Source organism: Nerophis ophidion, linkage group LG20 (genome assembly GCF_033978795.1).
Source record: "Nerophis ophidion isolate RoL-2023_Sa linkage group LG20, RoL_Noph_v1.0, whole genome shotgun sequence".
NCBI lineage: Eukaryota > Metazoa > Chordata > Actinopteri > Syngnathiformes > Syngnathidae > Nerophis > Nerophis ophidion.
The window spans coordinates 24479210-24503690 of record NC_084630.1 but is presented as its reverse complement, the minus strand read 5'-3'; the positions used below and the strand labels follow the sequence as shown (position 1 = coordinate 24503690).

The 24481-nt window shown below is 37.7% G+C and overlaps 2 protein-coding genes across 2 annotated transcripts in view; both read left to right on the top strand.

Moving 5' to 3' along the window:
• Positions 1–9950, top strand: part of LOC133538908 (protein kinase C beta type-like) — a 140758-nt gene extending 130808 nt beyond the window's left edge. Inside the window, exon 18 of the mRNA XM_061880806.1 lies at positions 9754–9950. The gene's annotated coding sequence lies outside the window, so the exon portion shown is untranslated. The remainder of the gene's footprint in view (positions 1–9753) is intronic.
• Positions 9951–12763: 2813 nt separating this feature from the next.
• LOC133538907 (voltage-dependent calcium channel gamma-3 subunit-like) overlaps positions 12764–24481 on the top strand; it is a 32660-nt gene continuing 20942 nt past the window's right edge. Inside the window, exon 1 of the mRNA XM_061880803.1 lies at positions 12764–13410. Within this exon, the coding sequence (XP_061736787.1) occupies positions 13200–13410 (211 nt within the window). The 5' untranslated portion in view covers positions 12764–13199. The remainder of the gene's footprint in view (positions 13411–24481) is intronic.

Sequence of the window (24481 nt, the reverse complement as noted above, 5' to 3'; positions counted from 1 at the left end):
TAACAACACTCGGTAAAGGTTTGGGAACTGAGGAGACACATTTTTGAAGTGGAATTCTTTCCCATTCTTGCTTGATGTACAGCTTAAGTTGTTCAACAGTCTCCTGCCTCATATTTTAGCCTTCACACATTTTCAATGTCTGGATTACAGGCAGGCCAGTCTAGTACCCGCACTCTTTTACTATAAAGCCACGCTGTTGTAACACCTGGCTTGGCATGGTCTTGCTGAAATAAACAGGGGCGTCCATGATAACACCATATACATGTACCTTTCAGCATTAATGGTGCCTTCACAGATGTGTAAGTTAGCCACTAATACACCCCCATACCATCACACATGCTGACTTTTACACCCTGGGACAGTCCCCATGGTTCTTTTCCTCTTCGGTCCACAGTTTCCAGAAACAACTTGAAATGTGGACTCGTCAGACCACAGAACACTTTTCCACTTTGCATCAGTCCATCTTGAGCTCGGGCTCAGCTAAGCGTTTACGGGTGTTGTTGATAAATGGCTTTGGCTTTGCATAGTGGAGTTTTAACTTGCACCTGCAGATGTAGCGACCAACTCTAGTTACTGACAGGGGTTTTACGAAGTGTCCCTGAGCCTGTGTGGTGATATCCTTTACACGCTGACGTGGCTTTTTGATGCCTGAGGGATGGAAGGTGCGTAATATCATGGCTTACGTGCAGTGATTTCTCCACATTCTCTCAACCTTTTTATGGTGAAATCCCTCAATTCCTTGCTATAGCTGCTTGAGAAATGTTGTTCTTCAACAATTTGCTCAGGCATTTGTTGACAAAGTGGTGACCCTCGCCCCGTCCTTGTTTGTGAACGAGTGAGCATTTCACGGAAGTTGCTTTTATAGCCAATCATGGCACCCACCTGATCCCAATTAGCCTGTTCACCTGTGGCATGTTCCAAATAAGAGCGTTCCTCAACTTTCTCACTCTTTTTTGCCACTTGTGCCAGCTTTTTTGAAACATGTAGCAGGCATGAGCTAATATTTGCAAAAAAAATCACAAAGTTTGTCGGTGTGAAGATGAAATATCTTGTCTTTGCAGTCTATTCAATTGAATATAAGTTGAAAAGGATTTGTTGTATTCTCTTTTTATTTAGCGTTTACACAAGGTGACAACTTCAATGCTTTTGTATATACATGTAGATGTACAAAAATAGATAGATTTGTCGTACATAAATAATCATTTTTGGAGCAAATGAAGTGAAACTGGATCATGTTTTATCTCATCTGGATTCCAAATTGATTCATAATCTTCAAAAACATTTTTTTTTTTTTAATAATCCATTTTTAACAAAATGTTTTCTGGCCATCTCCGTGCAAGCAGAGGAAGCTTTTTCTAGAACAGGGGTGTCAAACTCAAATACAGAGTGGGCCAAAATTTAAAACTGAACAAAGCCGCGGGCCAAAGTTGAACAAATTAACCTTTAATAGGGACCCAAATAAGTTTTGCTGTGAATATCGAGCAAGCAAGGCTTATATAACTTTATATGACATGTAAAATCCAGTTTCAAATAATAATATTTAAAAAATATCAATGGAATATCAAATAAAATTTTAATGAAAATGGAATGCCTATTATCTACTTGCAGCGTTCTGAGGTAAACATCAAAAAAAAAAATTCCACAGGCTGATAATACATTTGAAAATAAAATAATAATGAATAAATCAAACATTCAAGCCTTGAAGTAGCAAGAGAATGTGCATGAATAAAACGTTGATTACTTCTCAATTTGCTGAACTAATTTGCTATAACACATAACTTAATGGTGCAAAATCAACTTTCAAAAAACAAACGGAAAATCATCAATGATATATTAAATACAATTTAAATCAATAATATAATGCCTCTTTTCTATTTGCAGACTTCTGAGGAAAATATCAAAATTAACTTTTTCCACAGGCTATTAAATTTGAAAATAAAATAACAATTAATAAATCAACCATTCAGGCCTGACACTGATCTAATGTGATGTGCCCAAGCCAGATACCTGGAGTTAGTGCTGTAAGGAGTTCTGGGTGTTTGTTCCATTGTGTTTATGTTGTGTTACGGTGCGGATGTTCTGCCGAAATGTGTTTGTCAATCTTGTTTTGTGTGGGTTCACAGTGTGGCGCATATTTGTAACAGTGTTAAAGTTGTTTATACGGCCACCCTCGGTGTGAACTGTATGGCTGTTGACCAAGTATGCCTTGCATTCACTTGTGTGTGTGTAAAACCCCGCAAATATTCATGTGACTGGGCCGGAACGCTGTTTGTATGGAGGAAAAGCGGACGTGATGACAGGTTGCAGGGAACGCTAAAGGCAGTGACTTAGAAGCACGCACCCATTATTGTTTTCCGGGTGAAATTTGGGAGAAATTCAGGAGAATGGTTGATTTTCGGGAGGAGCAGTGAACGTTGGGAGTCTCCCGGGAAAAATGGGAGGGTTGGCAAGTATGAGTATTAGCGGTGAATGCGATGTTACAGCGGCACTGTCGATGTCTAATACCGGTGGGCCAGCTCTAATGTTAAATTGATATTGCCTCAAGGGCCAAATAAAATTACACGGCGGGCCAAATTTGGCCCGCGGGCCAGAGTTTGACACCAATGTTCTAAAATCATTACAGCAAATAATACAAGGGTTTTTAACCTTCTTGACTTCGAGGGCCCAACTTTTCAACCAAATACTATAGACCAGGGGTGTCCAAAGTGAGGCCCGGGGGCCATTTGGGGCCCGCAGCTAATTGTTCACCAGCCCGCCACACATTCTGGAAATGCTATTGCAAAAATTTAAAAAAGTGGAATGAGGTGAAATCTAACTAAAAAAAAAGTTGCAATGTTGACACAAAGCTGCGATGCAGGCTGTTTTTTTTTCTTTTGTCTATCTTTATTTTATTTTATTTTTTTTGCCATGGATTATTTTTTTTTTTTACAAAAAATCAATTTTATAATGAATTATTGACCTATTCAATGCTCCAATTATTTCAAATATTTTTATGTGGAAAATATTGCAAATATTGTGTGGTTGCCTTACAAAATCATCAGCATTTTCTTCCACAAGAGAGCATAAAACAAACAAAATCATAGTTCAAACTTAAAAGGCACAGATATATCTGAAGTTGATCTCGTATTATATTACAGAAAATATTAGAGAAGGTTGTCTACAGTCAGTTGTTGCCCTTCTTAGAGGATAATGGTATCACTGAGCTGTTCCAGTTCAGTTTTTAAAGCCCTCCACAGCACAGAGTCAGCGCTTCTAAAAGTTTTTAACGATATCCTCCTGTCAACTGATTTTGGCAAATATGTCGTCCTGGTGCTTTTAGATCTGTCTGCTGCGTTCGACACCGTCGACCATGCCACCTTAAAGGGGAACATTATCACAATTTCAAAAGGGTTAAAAACAATAAAAATCAGTTCCCAGTGGCTTGTTGTATTTTTTGAACTTTTTTTCAAAATTTTACCGGTCTCGGAATATCCCTAAATAAAGCTTTAAAGTGCCTTATTTTCGACTCCCTGCGAAGACACTGGCCATTTTTCTGTGACGTCATACAGTGCTGCCAATGTAAACAAACAATGGGAATACCACAGCAAGATATAGCGACATTAGCTCGGATTCAAACTCGGATTTCAGCGATTTAAGTGATTCAACAGATTAAGCATGTATTGAAACAGATGGTTGGAGTATGAAAATATTGAAGAAGAAACTGAAGCTATTGAGCGAATAGCTATTGACGCTATTCATAGCCATAGCATGGCCGAATAGCTGCGTTAGCATCGCCGGTAAAATGTGCGGACCAAACGATCAGGACTTTCGCATCTTTTGACACTGGAGCAACTTAAATCCGTCGATTGGTAAGTGGTTTTTTTTTCGCATTAAAAGTGGGTGGAAGGAAACGTAATATAGTTGCAAATGCATCTGCAGGTTATCCATACATCTCTGTGCCATGTCTGCTTTAGCACCGCCAGTAAATAGCATGTTAGCATCGATTAGCCTAGCATGTTAGCATCGATTAGCTGGCAGTCAACATCAACAAAACTCACCTTTGTGATTTCGTTGACTATCATTGCAAATGCATCTGCGGGTTATCCATACATCTCTGTGCCATGTCTGCCTTAGCATCGCCGGTCAAATGTGGAGACACTCCGGTACATTCAATGGGGGTCTGGCGGCAGACACTTTCGCATCTTTGGGCCAGTGGTGCAACTTGAATCCCCCCCTGTTAGTGTTGTTACACCCTCCGACAACACACCGTCGAGGCATGATGTCTCCAAGGTTCCAAAAAATAGTCAAACGGAAAATAAGAGAGCTGAGACCTGGTGTTTGTAATGTGTTGAAAATGAAAATGGCAAGTGTGTTACCTCGGCGACGTCACATTCTGACGTCATCGCCTCCAGCCCGATAAACAGAAAGGCGTTTGATTCGCCAAAATTCACCCATTTAGAGTTTGGAAATCGGTTAAAAAAATACATGGTCTTTTTTCTGCACCATCAAGGTATATATTGACGCTTACATAGGTCTGGTGATAATGTTCCCCTTTAAGTGTTGATAGTAAAAAAAATAAAAATAAAAATGCATCACTTTCTGAGTGGGGCACCTTTTGGATCCCAAATATATTTAATGGGATTTTATTGATTGGGATTTTATTGATCTTTTTACTGTGATTACTCAAAAATAATAATTAATTAAAATCAATGGTGTCCAGCATTATTGATGTGTTTAAGTCTCTAATTTCTTCACATTAACATTGCTGTCTGAATGTTTTGGGCAGTGGGGGAAATACTGCATATTTCAGTTTTATTATAAAAACAAAGTTGTCTTTGACAGAAAAGGCATGAAAGGTTTTTTTTTTTTTTTTTTTTTTAACTTTATATCAACCTGAGGTTGATATACTGTAAATATTTGCTGTAAAGGTTAAAAAAAAATAGTAATAATAATTTGACTTGTTTGTAACATTTTATTGACTTAGACCATGGGTGTCAAACTCTGGCCCGCGGGCCAGATTTGGCCCGCGGGCCAGATTTGGCCCGTCGTGTAATTTCATTTGGCCCTTGAGGCAATATCAAACTAAACATTAGAGTTGGCCTGCCGGTACTTTACAGCGGCGATGCCGCTCTAACACCGCTAATCCTCATACTTGCCAACCCTCCCGAGACTCCCGAAGTTCAGTGCCCCTCCTGAAAATATCCCGGGGGAACCATTCTCCCAAATTTCTCCCGATTTCCACCCGGACAACAATATTGTTTGAATGGCACTTCCTTTAGCCTTCTCTACAACCTTGCATCACGTCCGTTTTTCCTACATACAAACATTGTGCCGTCCTAGTCACACAATATAAGCAGATTTTACACACACAAAAGTTAATGCAAGGCATGCTTGATCAGGTCACACTCAGGGTGGCTGAATAAACAATTTTAACGCTGTTACAAATATGCGCCACACTGTGAAGCCACACCAAACAAGAATGACAAACACATTTCGGGAGAACATCCGCACCGTAACACGACATAAACACAACTGAACAAATACTCAGAAACCCTTGCAGCACTGACACTTCTGGGACGCTACAATATATAATTTGATATGCCATTGATATTTTTTAATTATTAATATTATTATGTTTATTTGAAACTCTATTTTGCATGTCACTATAAAGTTATATAAGCCTTGCTTGTTCAATATTCAATGCAAAACTTGTTTGGGTCCCTATTAAAAGGTTAAGTTGTTCAACCTTGGCCCGCGGCTTTGTTCAGTTTAAAATTTTGGCCCGCTCTGTATTTGAGTTTGACACCCCTGACTTAGACCTTTATGGTCCCCAGGAGCCCTAAAGGTAAAAAAAAAAAGAAGAAAAAAGAATCCATATATTTTGTAATGGTTTGAAAATGAAAAATATCAAAATGGCCCCCGCATGCTGTAATTTTTCCGTGTGCAGTGGAAAAAGTTTGGACACCCCTGCTATAGGGGCCCGAGGCCCCTCTTGATTTGAATCATATTTAAGAATGATGTCTAACCTACTTACAGTTTGACGGCAGAAATTGTATCAAATGATATCACCATAAAGATTATCATCAAGTTAGGTCCGGCTGATTACAAAAATAAATACCTATCATAAATACTGCGAAAGAAGGGCCAATAAATAATCAAATATTTTTAAAATAAACAGTCAATAAAATTAAAGTGCAAATAAAAATATCGCTTCACCCATTTAGTTCTAATGTTTTGCACTTAAACTTCTCTCGGACTTTAGCACCAGACTTCTTCTGTTTGTTTGCTATTGTCATTACGGGGACGGCGTGGCGTCACGTCCGTTGTGTCCTGAGCAAGACACTTGACCCTTGCTCCTGATGGGCGCTGGTTAGCGCCTTGCATGGCAGCTCCCTCCATCAGGGTGTGAATGTGTGTGTGAATGTGGAAGTAGTGTCAAAGCGCTTTGAGTACCTTGAAGGTAGAAAAGCGCTATACAAGTACAACCCATTTATTACTGCCACAAGTGGTGGGAAAGTGTATTGCAGCTGACAAACATATTTTGGGGCAGTCCTCTAGGGGACGCTGGGTGTAGGAAGACTGCAATAATACTGTACATTGCCAGATGCCTGCTGACTGGAAGGTGAGGTGCCAAAAGAGTGGGGCCCCTAGTGTTGTGTAAAAAGGTTCTGGTAAACCCAACACCAAGGGCCCCATTTCGTCTTACACTGTCGACCCCCAATATGAGACTGATAACACTGTCCTCATAATCTGAAATTTTAAAAAGCGGGGAAAATATTTTTTTCTCCCTTTTCAGACTAAATTTTGTGGAAATATGTCCCGTGGTTTTTGTGCCGCGCTGCCAACATGTCTGCCTGTCAGGCTTGGCGGAGGTAATAAACAAAGATGTCCATGTCAGGTCAGTCCAGACTGGAGGGCAGCAGTGAACACATGATTGATCCACTCATCAATATGTCATGTACAGTACGTACAGTACATGCAGACCTCAACCAGCAAGTCTTGTCTTCCAAAGCAGACCTTGTCCAACTTGCCTTCTGACTCCTACTTCAACTTGTCTCTCTGCTCAACATTTGATGGGCAAAAGAAGAAAAGCCGATCCACTCACTTAATAAAGAAGTTTCACCAACTGCTGCACAAAAGTTAAGACCAACATTCTAGAAGACTCATATCAAACATTTAGCTACAGTGGAACTTCTAGGCAGGGTCGGGTCAGCCCCTGGCATGAAAACTATTTTTTGTTAATAAGAATCCATTTTTAAAAAAGACCATTCCATGCAACCAGAAGGAGTTTTTCATCCAGTTGTGAAAAAGTTTCATTCTAGCAAATAGTACATTGAATGGTGAATCAATCCTGAAACCAATCGTCACCCAGGAATCGAACTAGGATCCACTCGTTGGGTGCCCAAAGATTAAAACCCCTACTTGCCACGCCCCCTTGTAAGAAAGGCAAAATGGTTGATTCATGCAAACCTGCTCAGTGGCCTAGTGGTTAGTAGTAGGAATGTCAGAGACACATGAAACAAAAACCTCAATGTAGGTCTCACTTAGACCTATATTTCATACACTGACAACCCCCAGCTAAAATCAACAGGAAGTTTTCCATTCCCCTATTCAATATAAAAGCTTCTCTCCATTTGCAATACGTTAGAGCAGGGGTCGGGAACCTTTTTGGCTGAGAGAGCCATGAAAGCCAAATATTTTAAAAATGTATTTCCGTGAGAGCCATTTTAATATTTATAACACCGAATACAACCGGCAGGTTCAAACACTGATGACATCTGTTAAACAGACAAGAAGAAAGGAATTAAACAGAGACAGGATTCAATTTAGCTCAATGAGGAGAAACCCGTGGACCTGTACCCTTGTACAGTGTCGTCCCACGCTCTGACGAGAGAATTCTACGCCTCCTCTTTCATTTGGACTTTCCCGGATTACGACAACTAAATGCATGCGTTTTTACGCAAGACCAACATTTTTAGAGTATAATTAGTCTCTTATTATTTTTAATAACATTGTTATTCTGAAGCTAACCAATAATAAATAAAACACTTTTGACCATTAATGCCATTTCTTGAACAGGTGCGGTAGAAACGGATGGATGGATTAAAATGCATGGGAATGTTTTATATTTTGAACGTTATTTTTAACACTGATTACCAGCGGAATTATTAATTTCTTGTCAGCTAAGATTTATCTGAGAGCCAGGTGCAGTCATCAAAAGAGCCACATCTGGCTCTAGAGCCATAGGTTCCCTACCCCTGCTCTAGAATGATTACCTCCAGATCTATCTGTCAGTTATACGTTTTTATAGGGTTTTTTTAATGTTTTTTTTTCCTAAAAAATATATTTTTTGAAGTGTAATAATTGATGTGAAATAATTGGAGCCTCAAATGGGTCTATAATTCATAACATTGATTTTATTCAATATTATTTTTGAGCATTTGACAGTTTTGGTCAATAATTCATAGCAAAGTTGATTTGAATGTATTATTATTATTTTAATCAAAGACAGTTATTAAATTCCACAAAAATTCTTGGGGATCCAAAAGTGCCCCACTTATAAAAAGGTTAGGCTTTTTTAATATTTTTTTTCATTCAACACTTAAATCTCTATATCAGCCTCATATATATATATATATATATATATATATATATATATATATGTGTCTGTGTGTGTGTGTGTGTGTGTGTGTGTGTGTGTAAATCTATATATGTATATATATGTGTAAATATATATGTAAGTATACATATGATACTATATATACACTATATATAGAGTGTAATTATTTTAATATATGTATTATAACAATCAATAGAATAATTAGTATAATTAGAATTAGTATATAATTAGAAGGTATTTTTTCAATAATTTTCATATTTTTCAAGGTTTTATGTTTGTTTTTTGTCCTTAAATCATTCAATAATTTATAGCAACATTGATTTTGATTCATTATTATTTTTTGAGAAATTATGAAAAAAATGGTGTTATTAAAGTATTAAAGTCAACAATGCAACTTTTCCTTGTTGTATTTCACCTGTTTGCTCTTTTATTCCACTTTTTAATGTTTAAAAAAAATGTTTTAGTATTTTTAGAATGATGTGTTGCGGGCCAGTAAAATATTAGCTGCGGGCCACACTTTGGACGACCTTGCTGTAGAACGGTCAACTCTAGATCTATCCGTCAGTTATATGTCTTTACATTTTTTTTTAAATCTTTTTTTCCCACAAAGTTCTCTTTTTTTAAGTGTAATATCTGATGTGAAGAACAGACCAAATTTGATTGTTTGGATTCATGTTTAAAGAGCAGCCTGCATGGCAGTTTTGTGTTACCACAGTTATTAACGTTGCAACTTTCTTTCGCTACATTTCACATGTTTGCTTTCTTATTCCACTTTTTAATGTATTCTTTGGAATGGGCCGTAAAGAAATGACCCCAGGGCCACACTTTGGACACCCCTGCCGGACACGGCTGATTTACCACCTTTGGGTCAGCGCAGAGTTGGTGCCAGGTCGGGTGAAAAGGGCTTTCATTGATGCAAAAAGAAAAGTTCTTCCTAAAATGCCCTTTTGCCAGAGACAGTGAACAAGTGTGTGGTCTCTCCTCTGCAGCGCCTCTATGCATGCCATACTGTATCTGTCGCTAGTCTCTCCTTTGCACACGTCAGAGGGCACTTTTTGAGATTGTGTGGAATGAACCGTCAATGATTTATTGTGTGTGTGTTTGTGTAAATAATGAGGAGGTCAGCTCATCTTCTTTTTGCCCTCATTTACCAGTGGTGGCTTGTCCCCGGCAAGAAGGAAAAGAGGAAACATTCATGTCTACTATGCAAAAGGCAGCAAGGAAGAGAAGGTTGGGGCTGACTTTTCTACTAAATGAAGCTAAAAGACATTGTGTAACTAATAAATCTTCATGTTGCATGCGCCGTCATACACCTGCGCGTGACACATCAACATTAAAGTTCATAATAATTCTCCTGCCTCTGCTTCTGCTTCCTGGATTGCTGTTAACATCACACACAGTGAAGCATTATTTAGAATCTGTTTTTTAAAACTTTTGTTCATTGGATTTTTCACATCTGCAGTCCAGAAATACAAACATATGTCTAATGTTGGTTTTTTTTTACTAATAATTATAAGTTGAACATTACAAGTGAAAGTAATTAGCATTATTGAGAAAAATAATTGATGCTGGTAAAACATGTTGATGCTTAAAAAACCCTGTTTGTGCATACATGTGTATATATATATATATATATATATATATATATATATGTATATATATATATATATATATATATATGTTTAAAGATGAAATCAATTATATATAATATGTTTAATATCTAAAAAAGATGAATTTTACATATGTACACAGTGTATGTGTGTAATCAATCAAATTAATAATATAAGTGGGTATGCATCTAAATTAGATTAAAATGATAAATATTACAAATTAAATCAAAATGTAATACTTTTTTTAAATAAGTGATGGCTTGTTTAAATACAAATTGCTTTCACAAGAAATGGAATTTTGAAATTTCATTTATTATATACAGTACATATAAAATTTAGAAAAATACATATACATCAAATCAAATATATACGTTTATATCAAAACAAATGTAATTTAATCTATTACAATCTTATTGATCTAATATATGTATATATACACACAACTACATATATGTATACATATATATGTATATATACATATGTATGTAAGAATATATATACATATATATGTGTAGGTATATGTACAGTATATATACATATATGTGTATGTATGTACATATGTATATATAAATATGTGTGTATGTATGTATATATACATATACGTGTGTGTGTGTATATATATATATATATATATACATGTGTATGTATGTATATATACACATATATGTGTATGTATGTATATATACATGTGTATATATATACACATACATATATATATATATACATATACGTATGTATGTATATATACATATATATGTGTATGTATGTATAAATACATGTGTATATATGTATATATACATACATATATACAGAGGTGGGTAGAGTAGCCAGAAATTGTACTCAAGTAAGAGTACTGTTACTTTAGAGATTTATTACTCAAGTAAAAGTAAGGAGTAGTCACCCAAATATTTACTTGAGTAAAAGTAAAAAGTATGTTGTGAAAAAAACTACTCAAGTACTGAGTAACTGATGATTACGGCCACATATAATGCACAAAAACATAAAAATAGCAATGAGCAAATTCATAGCCAGGAATATCTCTTAAGCAACTAAAACAATAATGTATATCAAATAATACTACATTAAAATAAAATAAAAATTAAGGCACATTGAGCCACAATAACTTAACAGCACCATAGGCTCAGTAGGCATTGATTGATTGATTGATTGAAACTTGTATTAGTAGATTGCACAGTACAGTAGAAATTCCGTACAATTGACCACTAAATGGTAACACCCCAATACGATTTTTAAAGTTAATCAATTACTTAGTAAATGACCAAGTCGAGGTGATCTACCTCATATATACATACACACACATATCATATACATACACACATATCATATACATACACACACATATAATATATATATACAGATATATATATATATATATACATACATAAATGTATATATACTGTATATAATTTATATTATTTTGCCGTTTTTGTTCACATGTTAAAGGTGTTATAATGAATATACATGCATGTTTAACATAGATTCCTATCTTTCATGAAGACAAGAATATAAGTTGGTGTATTACCTGATTCTGATGACTTGTATTGATTGGAATCAGACAGTATAGTGCTGATAACGTCCGCATTTTCAAATGCAGGAGAAAAAAAAGTTCCTCCTTTTTGTCTAATACCACATGAAAGTCGTTGGTTTTTGGCATCTTATTTGTCCAGCTTCCATATTCATTTTTATACACTTTACAAGAAATACATTGGCGGCAAACTCCGTAGCTTGTTAGCCTGTTTGCTCTGGCTTTCGGAGACTCTTATTTTGTTAGCGCAGGCGCGATGGAGCGGCACTTTTATTGTGAAGACAGGAAATGTGCGATCAGTCTTTAGGCTTTTGACGGGAAGTACGGTTGAACTAAAAAGTGTCTTTTTTCCTTTACACTTTTGATTGATTGATTGATACTTTTATTAGTAGTTTACACAGTACAGTACATATTCCGTACAATTGACCACTAAATGGTAACACCCTAATAAGTTTTTCAACTTTTTTAAGTCGGGTCATGTGACCGCCTGGCTCTGTTTGATTGGTCCAACGTCACCAGTGACTGCATGTGATTGATGAAACGCAGGCATGCGTACATCCTACTTTAAAAAACCAAAACAAACATTAATAGATCGATTAAAAAAAAAAAGTAGCGAATAGCTAGCTGAATGTAGATAAATGGAACAGAGTAAAAGTAGCGTTTCTTCTCTATAAATATACTCAAGTAAAAGTAAAAGTATGTTGCATAAAAACTACTCTTAGTAGTACAATTTATCCCAAAGGTTACTCAAGTAGATGTAACGGAGTATATGTAGCACGTTACTACCCACCTCTGCATATATATGTATATATATATATATATATATATATATATATATATATATATATATATATATATATATATATATATATATATATGTATATATATATATATATATATATATACATATATATATATATATATATATATATATATATATATATATATGTAAAATATTGTTTGATAAAACTTTGTTTGGATTTTCAACTCGATAGAAAAATGCGGTGATTATGATAAAATAATTTAAATTACAAGCCAGCACAGGGGTGTCCAAAAAGCGGGCCAGGGGCCATTTTCGGCCCGCCGCTAGTTTGTTGGCCCTCAACATTTTCTAAAAATGTAATTCCTTCATTATGAATGAGCTAAACCTTAGATTCAACACTTAAAAGGAGTTTAGCATACACTCAATTAGTTTGTGGCATGCCTGCAGAAGAGTAGTCTCACACACACACACACGAACGAAGGGGCGGAGCATGCTGCAGTGAGTGTCCATCACAACAAAGCACACACAGTTTGAGGCTTACATTTGTGTCCCTCTCATGAGTTGTGAGTCCAGGCTTGGGACGGAGAGGAGAGCAGAGGAGAGGAGAGGAGGAGCATGTTTGTGTGCAGAAGATGCTGGAGTGCGCTCGCAGGGTCCTGAGTTCCAAAGTGGTGAAGGAGGATGAGGCTGTGTAACCGAGGGATGATGATGCTGATGACCACGGCGGGGGCTTTCTGCGCCTTCAGCCTCATGACCATCGCCGTGGGCACCGACTACTGGCTGTACTCGCGCGGCATGTGTCGCTCCAAGAACCTGGGGGACAATGAGACGGTCCGGAAGAACGAGGAGGTTCTGACCCACTCGGGCTTGTGGAGGACCTGCTGCACGGAAGGTGAATACTATCAACAACACTCAAGACCACAATATTAGGGATGGCTAATAGCAGCTGCAAAAATGTCTCATGAAAAGACAAATATTTGCTGTAATATTTACAATCAAACTTTTTCACAACAGGTTACAAAAACTCTTTGTCGTTGCATAAAGATGTCCTACAAACATCTTTGTAACAATCACTTCTTATTTAGAACAAACATATATATATATATATATATATATATATATATATATATATATATATATATATATACATAAACATATGTATGTTTATGTATATATATATGTATGTTTATGTATATATATATATACATAAACATATGTATGTTTATGTATATATATATATATACATAAACATATGTATGTTTATGTATATATATATATATATACATAAACATATGTATGTTTATGTATATATATATATATATGGATGTATATATGTATATATTGTATATGTACTGTGTATATTTTATTTATATGTATACATTTTATATTTGATATATATTTGTATATATACATTCATTATATATTTATAGATGATATAAACTATATATATACATATATTTTAAAAAGTATATAGTTTCTTTAATAAAGTATATTTTAAATATATAAATAGTACTATGTATTATGAATAAAGAATATATTATATATTTTTTTATATATTCGATATATATCAAATATATTTGATGTATATATATATACATCAAATATATTAAAATAATATATTATTTATTCATAATAAAAGAGTATATATTAAATATATAAATAGTACTTTATATTATGAATAAAAAATATGTATATTTAAAATATATTTGATGTATATATCATATATATTCAAAATATATCTTTTTTATAATATATATATATTTTATATATATATATATTGTAAATATATGTGATATCTACATATATCACATATATTTAAAATATATGTTTTATTCATAATATATAGTACTATTTATATATTTAAAATATACTATAATTAAAAAACTATACTTTTTTTAAATAAATAAATATATATATATATATATATATATACATACTGTATATATCATCCATACATATATAATGAATACATATCTACAAACATATCAAATATATACATGTAAATAAAATATATCCATACATATGTATATAATATATATATATATATATATATATATATACACACACACACACATACATGTATGTGTACCCCACCTACCGCCCGAATGCAGCTGAGATAGGCTCCAGCCACCCCTGCAACCCCGGAAGGGACAAGCGGTAGAAAATGGATGTCCTTTTTCCTTAAATACATTTTTGAAAAGTATGAATCAATTGGGTTGAATATATATATATATATATATATATATATATATATACATACAGTATATACATATATTTATATATATATATGTATATATATATATATATATATATGTATATATATACCCGGAGTTGGGGCACGATGGCGAGCGCCTGGTGGCCGGGCCTGTCCCCATGGGGCCCGGCCGGGCACAGCCCGAAGAGGCAACGTGGGTCATCCCTCCAATGGGCTCACCACTCATAGGAGGGGCCATAGAGGTCGGGTGTATTGAAGCTGGGCGGCAGCCGAAGGCAGGGCACTTGGCGGTCCAATCCTCGGCTACATACGCTAGCTCTTGGATGTGGAACGTCACCTCACTGGGGGTAAGGAGCCTGAGCTAGTGCGCTAGGTAGAGAAGTTCCTGCTGGATATAGTCGGACTCATCTCGACGCACAGCAAGGGCTCTGGAACCAGTTCTCTCGAGAGGGACTGGACTCTCTTCCACTCTGGCGTTGCCGGCAGTGAGAGGCGATGGGCTGGGGTGGCAATTCTCGTTGCCCTCCGGCTCAAAGCCTGCACGTTGGAATTCAACCCAGTGGACGAGAGGGTAGTCTCCCTCCGCTTTCGGGTGGGGGGACTGGTCCTGACTGTTGTTTGTGCTTACGCACCAAACAGCAGTTCAGAGTACCCACCCTTTTTGGGTACACTTGAGGGAGTACTGGAGAGTGCTCCCCCAGGTGATTCCCTTGTCCTACTGGGGGACTTCAACGCTCATGTTGGCAACGACAGTGAAACCTGGAGAGGCGTGATTGGGAAGAATGGCCGCCCGGATCTAAACCCGAGTGGTGTTTTGTTATTGGACTTTGTGCTCGTCACGGATTGTCCATAACAAACAACATGTTCAAACATATGTGCACTTGGCACCAGGACACCCTAGGCCGCAGTTCCATGATCGACATTGTAGTTGTGTCATCGGGTTTGCGGCCTCATGTTTTGGACACCCGGGTAAAGAGAGGGGCGGAGCTTTCTACCGACCACCACCTGGTGGTGAGTTGGCTGCGATGGTGGGTGAGGATGCTGGACAGACCTGGTAGGCCCAAGCGCATTGTGAGGGTCTGTTGGGAACGTCTGGCAGAGTCTCCTATCAGAGAGAGTTTCAATTCCCACCTCCGGAAGAACTTTGAACATGTCACGAGGGAGGTGCTGGACATTGAGTCCGAGTGGACCATGTTCTGCACCTCTATTGTCGAGGCAGCTGATTGGAGCTGTGGCCGCGAGGTAGTTGGTGCTTGTCAGGGCGGTAATCCCAGAACCCGTTGGTGGACACCAGCTGTGAGGGGTGCCGTCAAGCTGAAGAAGGATTCCTATCGCGTTATTTGGGCTCATAGGACTCCGGAGGCAGTGGATGGGTACCGACGGGGCAAGCGGTGTGCAGCTTTAGCGGTCGCGGAGGCAAAAACTCGGACATGGGAGGAGTTTGCGGAAGCCATGGAAAACGACTTCCGGACGGCTTCGAAGCGATTCTGGACCACCATATGCCGCCTCAGGAAGGGGAAGCAGTGTACTGTCAACACCGTGTATGGTGTGGGTGGTCCTCTGCTGACCTCGACTGCGGATGTTGTGGATTGGTGGAAGGAATACTTCGAAGACCTCCTCAATCCCACCAACACGTCTTCCCATGAGGAAGCGGTACCTGGGGAATCTGTGGTGGGCTCTCCTATTTCTGGGGCTGAGGTTGCTGAGGTAGTTAAAAGTTCCTTGGCGGCAAGCCACCGGGGGTAGATGAGATCCGCCCGGAGTTCCTTAAGGCTCTGGATGCTGTGGGGCTGTCTTGGTTGACAAGACTCTGCAGCATCGCGTGGACATCGGGGGCGGTACCTCTGAATTGGCAGACCGGGGTGGTGGTCCCTCTCTTTAAGAAGGGGGACCGGAGGGTGTGTTCCAACTATCGTGGGATCACACTCCTCAGCCTTCCCGGTAAGGTTTATTCAGGTGTACTGGAGAGGAGGCTACGCCGGATAGTCGAACCTCGGATTCAGGAGGAACAGTGTGGTTTTCGTCCTGGTCGTGGAACTGTGGACCAGCTCTATACTCTCGGCAGGGTTCTTGAGGGTGCATGGGAGTTTGCCCAACCAGTCTGCATGTGCTTTGTGGACTTGGAGAAGACATTCGACCGTGTCCCTCGGGAAGTCCTGTGGGGAGCGCTCAGAGAGTATGGGGTATCGGACTGTCTTATTGTGGCGGTCCGCTCCATGTATGATCAGTGCCAGAGCTTGGTCCACATTGCCGGCAGTAAGTCGGACACATTTCCAGTGAGGGTTGGACTCCGCCAAGGTTGCCCTTCGTCACCGATTCTGTTCATAACTTTTATGGACAGAATTTCTAGGCGCAGCCAAGGCGTTGAGGGGTTCCGGTTTGGTGGCCGCGGGATTAGGTCTCTGCTTTTTGCAGATGATGTGGTCCTGATGGCTTCATCTGGCCGGGACCTTCAGCTCTCACTGGATCGGTTCGCAGCCGAGTGTGAAGCGACCGGAATGAGAATCAGCACCTCCAAGTCCGAGTCCATGGTTTTCGCCCGGAAAAAGGTGTAGTGCCATCTCCGGGTTGGGTAGAAGACCCTGCCCCAAATGGAGGAGTTCAAGTACCTAGGAGTCTTGTTCACGAGTGGGGGAAGAGTGGATCATGAGATCGACAGGCGGATCGGTGCGGCGTCTTCAGTAATGCGGACGTTGTATCGATCCGTTGTGGTGAAGAAGGAGCTGAGCCGGAAGGCAAAGCTCTCAATTTACCGGTCGATCTACGTTCCCATCCTCACCTATGGTCATGAGCTTTGGGTCATGACCGAAAGGATAAGATCCCGGGTACAAGCGGCCGAAATAAGTTTCCTCTGCCGGGTGGCGGGTCTCTCCCTTAGAGATAGGGTGAGAAGCTCTGCCATTCGAGAGGAGCTCAAAGTAAAACCACCGCTCCTCTACATCGAGAGGAGCCAGATGAGGTGGCTCGGGCATCTGGTCAGGATGCCACCCGAACGCCTCCCGAGGGAGGTGTTTAGGGCATGTCCAACCAGTAGGAGGCCACGGGGAAGACCCAGGACACGTTGGGAAGACTATGTCTCCCGGCTGGCCTGGGAACGCCTCGGGATCCCCCGGGAAGAGCTGGACCAAGTGGCTGGGGAAAGGGAAGTCTGGGCTTCCCTGCTTAGGCTGCTGCCCCCGCGACCCGACCTCGGATAAGCGGAAGAAGATGGATATATATAAATATATATATATATATATATCGACACAAATAAAATACTACCGTTACACGGATGCCTTTCTATATGTCCTTGTCATGTTGTTTTGGTAACCATGGCGATGAACTCACCTCATCAATACTGCTTCAATCAGCGCTGCACATCGGGACATATTCGTCAATATATCCCTCGGTGTGTGTGTGTGTATGTGTGTGTGTGTGTGTGTGTGTGTGTGTGTGTGTGTGTGTGTGTGTGTGTGTGTGCGTGTGTGTGTGTGTGTGTGTGTGTGCGTGTGCGCGTGTGCGTGAGTAAATATTGAAATGCGTTCAGAGGGTCAAAGGTTATTGGGAGCAAGACAACTATTAAATATGACCGCCTTTTTGTTGATGAGATGAAATAACATTTAAGCAGAGGAGACATATTAAGTCAACACCACGCTCACATCATTGTTGAAATGGTTGCCATGGTGATGACCATTGCTGCACTTCTCACCTCTTATTTAAAGACAAGAAAAGATTCATTAAAAAACACGAAAGATTATTTAAAGACAAGAAAATATAATTTCAAGAAAAGATGATTTAAAGACGAGAAATGATTAATGACAAGAAAATATTCAAAGACAAGAAAATATTATTTAAAGACAATAAAAGATTATTAAAAGACAAGAAAATAATATTTAAAGACAAAAAATATTATTTAAAAACAAAAAAAGATTAAAGACAAGAAAATATTATTTAAAGAAAAGAAAAGACTATTTAAAGACAGGAAAAAAATATTTAAAGACAAGAAAATATTTATAGACAGGAAAATATCAAAGACAAGAAATTATAATTAAAATACAAGAAATTATTTAAAGACAAGAAAATACTATTTACAGACAAGAAAATATTATTTAAAGACAATAAAAGATTATTAAAAGACAAGAAAAGACTATTTAAAGACAGGAAAAAATTATTTACAGACAAGAAAACATAAATGACAAGAAAATATTATTCAAATACAAGAAATTATTTAAAGAAAAGAAAATAATATTTAAAGACAAGAAAATATTATTTAAAGACAAGAAAATAAAATTTAAAGACAAGAAAATATTGTTTAAAGACAGGAAAAGATTATTTACAGACAAGAAAAGATTATTTAAAGACAAGAAAATATTTACAGACAAGAACATATAAATGACAAGAAAATATTATTCAAATACAAGAAATTATTTAAAGAAAAGAAAATAATATTTAAAGACAACAAAATATTATTTAAAGACAAGAAAATACAATTTAAAGACAAGAAAATATTGTTAAAAGACAGGAAAAGATTATTTACAGACAAGAAAATATTATTTAGAGACAAGAAAATATTATTTAAAGACAAGAAAATATTTTTTAAAGACAAGAAAATATTATTTACAGACAAGAAAATACATTTTAAAGACAAGAAAAGACTATAGAAAGAAAAAGTTTCAACAGTCGACCACTGGGTGTTATTTAAATAGATCCTACATTATAACACACATTTTAATCTTCTATTGGGATAATATACTTTTCTTTCAATGCAAGTATTATGGTGTATATTTACTTGAAAATCTTTTTTTAAATACTAAATGGAGTCAACTTCATGACCATACTAAAATCTTGAAAAAAAAGAATAAAGACACCTTTTAAATCAGACTTTTTACTGATCATGTCTCTATTTATTTCTATTTCATTGATTGCTATAATTACTACTACTATTCTCTCAATGTTATGTTTTTATTCATGCATTATTTATACTTTATCTTTACATATATTTTAAAATGTTTTATACATTTTTATTTTCTTCTTTTTTGTTTAGCCATTATCTCTTAATTATGTTATCTGGTTATTGTAAAGTGTCCTTGGGTTATTTGAAAGGCGCTTATAAATGAAATGTATTAATATGATTAAGATTATTAAAGCTCTCTGTGTTGCCAATCACCTGTGTATTAAATATATTTAATATGAATAATATTTGATTGATTTAGTGCTTGTTGCCATTGTTGACTGTCATACAAGTGTAATAAGAAGTTAACCTCAGCATACTGGGGGATAAAAAAATGGACTAACCGTTAATGATGTGGCGTTCTTCTATGGTCAGCATCACACGTTTCCCTCCTTGCCAGCACCGTGTCCTTCTGTAGTGACGTCATCAAAGACACAATTAGTCCAAAATCATTTGCCAATTTTCTACCTTTTTTTAGTTTGTTTCGAACCCCGAATTCTAACTTATTTTTAAAAGTTTCCTACAGATTACAGCAGTCAGTTTAGATCAGGGGTCGGCAACCCAAAATGTTGAAAGAGCCATATTGGACCAAAATTACAAAAACAAATCTGTCTGGAGCCGCACAAAATTAAAAGCCATATTACATACAGATAGTGTGTCATGAGATATAAATTTAATTAAGAAGACTTAAAGGAAACTAAATGAGCTCAAATATAGCTACAAATGAGGCATAATGTTGCAATATGTACATACAGCTAGCCTAAATAGCATGTTAGCATCGATTAGCTTGCAGTCATGCAGTGACCAAATATGTCTGATTAGCACTCCACACAAGTCAATAACATCAACAAAACTCACCTTTGTGCATTCATGAACAACGTTAAAAGTTTGGTGGACAAAGTGAGACAGAAAAAGAAGTGGCAAAAAACACGTCTTAGAAAGTTGTACATGTAAACAAACCACGGTGAGTTCAAGGACCGCCAAAATTAGTAGGACAAAACGGCGCTCGCCAAATACTGGAATCAGTGAAGCATGCTTAATATAAACAGTGTGCTTTATAACATTTAAGGAGGTTTGTGTCATGTTTGTCCTCCTACAGAAACCATATAAAACAAAAAATATGTTTTTTCCCCTCATCATTTCCTTTTTTCATATATTTTTGAAAAAGCTCCAGCGAGCCACTAGGGCGGCTCTAGAGCCGCGGGTTGCCGACCCCTGCTTTAGATTAACCCAAATATTCCCGCACTCTGCTAATTTTTGTGACCAAGAGCATCAGCCTAGAAACAGTTTGTTCACACTTCATACAACTGCGTAAATATATATGTAACGGTGTAGAAAACAGATGTTCATTATGCTTGATTAAAGGCCTACTGAAATGAGATGTTCTTATTTAAACGGGGATAGCAAGTCCATTCTATGTGTCATACTTGATCATTTCGCGATATTGCCATATTTTTGCTGAAAGGATTTAGTAGAGAACATCCACAATAAAGTTTGCCACTTTTGGTCGCTAATAAAAAAGCCTTGCCTGTACCGGAAGTAGCAGACGATGTGCGGGTGACGTCACGGGTCGTGGAGCTCCTCACATCTGGACATTGTTTACAATCATGGCCACCAGCAGCGAGAGCGATTCGGACCGAGAAAGCGACGATTTCCCCATTAATTTGAGCGTGGATGAAAGATTCGCGAATGAGGAAAGTGAGAGTGAAGGACTAGAAAAGGAAAAAAAAAAGACAAGGGCAGTGGGAGTGATTCAGATGTTATTAGACACATTTATTAGGATAATTCTGGGAAATCCCTTATCTGCTAATTGTGTACGACCATATATTCTCACTAAAATATATGGTCGTACCTGAAAGTCGGAGGGATGTGGCCACGGGTGTGGAGACCGCCAGTGTCTCTGAGGGAAGCCACGTTTCTCGACAAGGCGAAGCGCAGGCAGCAGTTGGGGCCGGGCTGAGATTTTTTTTTTTCCCCCTCCTCCACGGTTGAAGCATCCCACGTTCTGGGTCGGCCGGTCTGAGGAGGCAAGAGAGTCCGCAGCTGCCTCTTTGGCAGGTGCAGGAGGAACGACGCAAGCTCTCCGCTCATGTGTACGGTAAGAGCCGACTTATTACCACAATTTTCTCACCGAAACCTGCCAGTTGACATGTGGTAAGGAACCATGTTCACTTGACCGCTCTGTTCCATAGTAAAGCTTCACCGTCATCTTTCGGGAATGTAAACACCGGCTGTGTTTGTGCAGCTAAAGGCGGCCGCAATACACCGCTTCACAACTACATCTTTCTTCTTTGACATCCCTATTATTAATTGAATAAATTGCAAAATATTCAGCAAGACAGATGTCCAGAATACTGTGTAAGTATGTAATGAAAAGAGACAACTTGTAGCTGTGAACGGCGCTGGACCAAAATGTCCTCTACAATGCGTGACGTCACGAGCACGTGTCATCATATTGCGACGTTTTAGCATGATACTTCCACGTGAAATTTAAAATTGTAATTTAGTAAAGTAAAACGGCCGTATTGGCATGTGTTTTAATGTTAATATTTCATCATTGATATATAACAGGGGTCAGGAACCTTTTTGGCTGAGAGAGCCATGGAAGCCAAATATTTTAAAATGTATTTCCGTGAGAGCCATATAATGTTTTTTAAACATTGAATACAACTAAATGTGTGCATTTTTATGTAAAACCAACATTAGGGTATTACACGTATGTTTTTTTTTTTTAATAACGTGTATTCTGAAGCTAACTAATAATGTATAAAATACTTCTTACCATTCTTGACTTCTTGAACAGGTGCGGTAGAACAGTCTTTTTCAACCACTGTGCGGTGAGATACAGTCTGGTGTGCCGTGGGAGATGATCTAATGCTTAAAACATAAATAAACAAAAGGTGAGTGCCCCTAAGAAAAGGCATTAAAGCTTAGGGAAGGCTATGCAGAGCAAAACTAAAAATGAACTGGCTACAAATTAAACAAAAAAACAGAATGCTGGACGACAGCAAAGACTTACTGTGGAGCAAAGACAATGTACATCCGAACATGACATGACAATCGACAATGTCCCCACAAAGAAGGATAAAAACGACTGAAATATTCTTGATGGATAAAACAAAGTAGATGCGGGAAGTAGCGCTCAAAGGAAGACATGAAACTGCTAAAGGAAAATACCAAAAAAAGAGAAAAAGCAACCAAAATAGGAGCGCAAGACAATAACTAAAACACTACACACAAGAAAACAGCAAACAACTCAAAATAAGTCACGGCGTGATGTGACAGGTGGTGACAGTACACCTACTTTGAGACAAGAGCTATAGTCATGCATGCTTGCTTATGCTTTAAAGTCATATCCAACAATTGTGACGACGACTTTTTACTGTCAACTGAGTTTCGTTTTTAATAAATTTCTGCTGGTGGTGTGCCTCCGGATTTTTTAAACTCAAAAAATGTGCGTTGGCTCAAAAAAGGTTGAAAAACACTGCGGTAGGAAACGGATGGAGGGATAAAATTGCATGAGAATTTTTTGCATTATGAATGTTATTTTGAACACTGATTACCAGTGGAATTATTAATTACTTATTGTGTTCAGCAATGTAAAATAAGATTAATCTGAGAGCCAGCTGCAGTCATCAAAAGAGCCACATCTGGCTCTCGAGCAGGGGTAGGGAACCTATGGCTCTAGAGCCAGATGTGGCTCTTTTGATGACTGCACCTGGCTCTCAGGTAAATCTTAGCTGACGTTGCTTAACACGATAAGTAATGAATAATTCCGCTGGTAATCAGTGTAAAAAAATAACGTTCAAAATATAAAACATTCTCATGCATTTGAATCCATCCATCCTTTTCTATTGCACCTGTTCAAGAAGTTGCATTATTGCTCAAAAGTATTTTATTTATTATTGGTTAGCTTCGGAATAGAATAACAATGTTATTGAAAAGAATAACAGATGCACGCATTTTTTTGTAGTAATCAGGGAAAGTCCAAATAAAAGATGAGGCCTTGAATTCTCTTGTTTCACCTCATTGAGCTAAATTGAATCCTGTCTCTGTTTAATTCATTGCTTCTTGTCTGTTTAATAGATGTCATCAGTGTTTGAACCTGACAGTTGTACCCAGTGTTAAAAATATTATATGGCTCTCACAGAAATACATTTTGAAATATTTGGCTTTAATGTCTCTCTCGGTCAAAAAGGTTCCTGACCCCTGCTCTAGAGCCATAGGTTCCCTACCCCTTTCAGTAGGCCTTCAAATGTTGCAACAGCGCCTGTTGCTGGCGAGAAGTGGTATGGACTTAACCTGCAGGAAGTGCTCACAACTGCCTTCCAAGTGGTGAGACACCTTTTTGATTGATTACTAATTAGTGAATATTTATATTTTGATTAGTAATTTGTAACGTACACATAAAAAGGTTCGCTAATTGCTATTGACCAAAACTGTATCTTAGAGTGATATTTTGAAGACAATAACACACTTTTACAGTGTAAACTAATTGGTGATTGTTGATGTGTTATGTATAGAATCCCGTGACCCAAGTGGACTCTCAGTCTCACAATTGTCACTGTTTTGCAGGTAATATTATATTTCATGCCGCTGTGATTGTTTAGTTGTCCTCATGATGCTAATGCTAGCTTGGCTAGGCCGCATGGTTTGAAACGGCCAATTTGGATGCGAGGTGCGTTCAGGGACATCCTGTGAAATGTAGTGACTTTAGTGATTTACTGTGTATTTTGCATATTAAAAAAATGGGGATTATTGTAAATTTAAGTATGCCAATATCAGTATGGGTGAAACCAACTGAGAAATGAATATGAT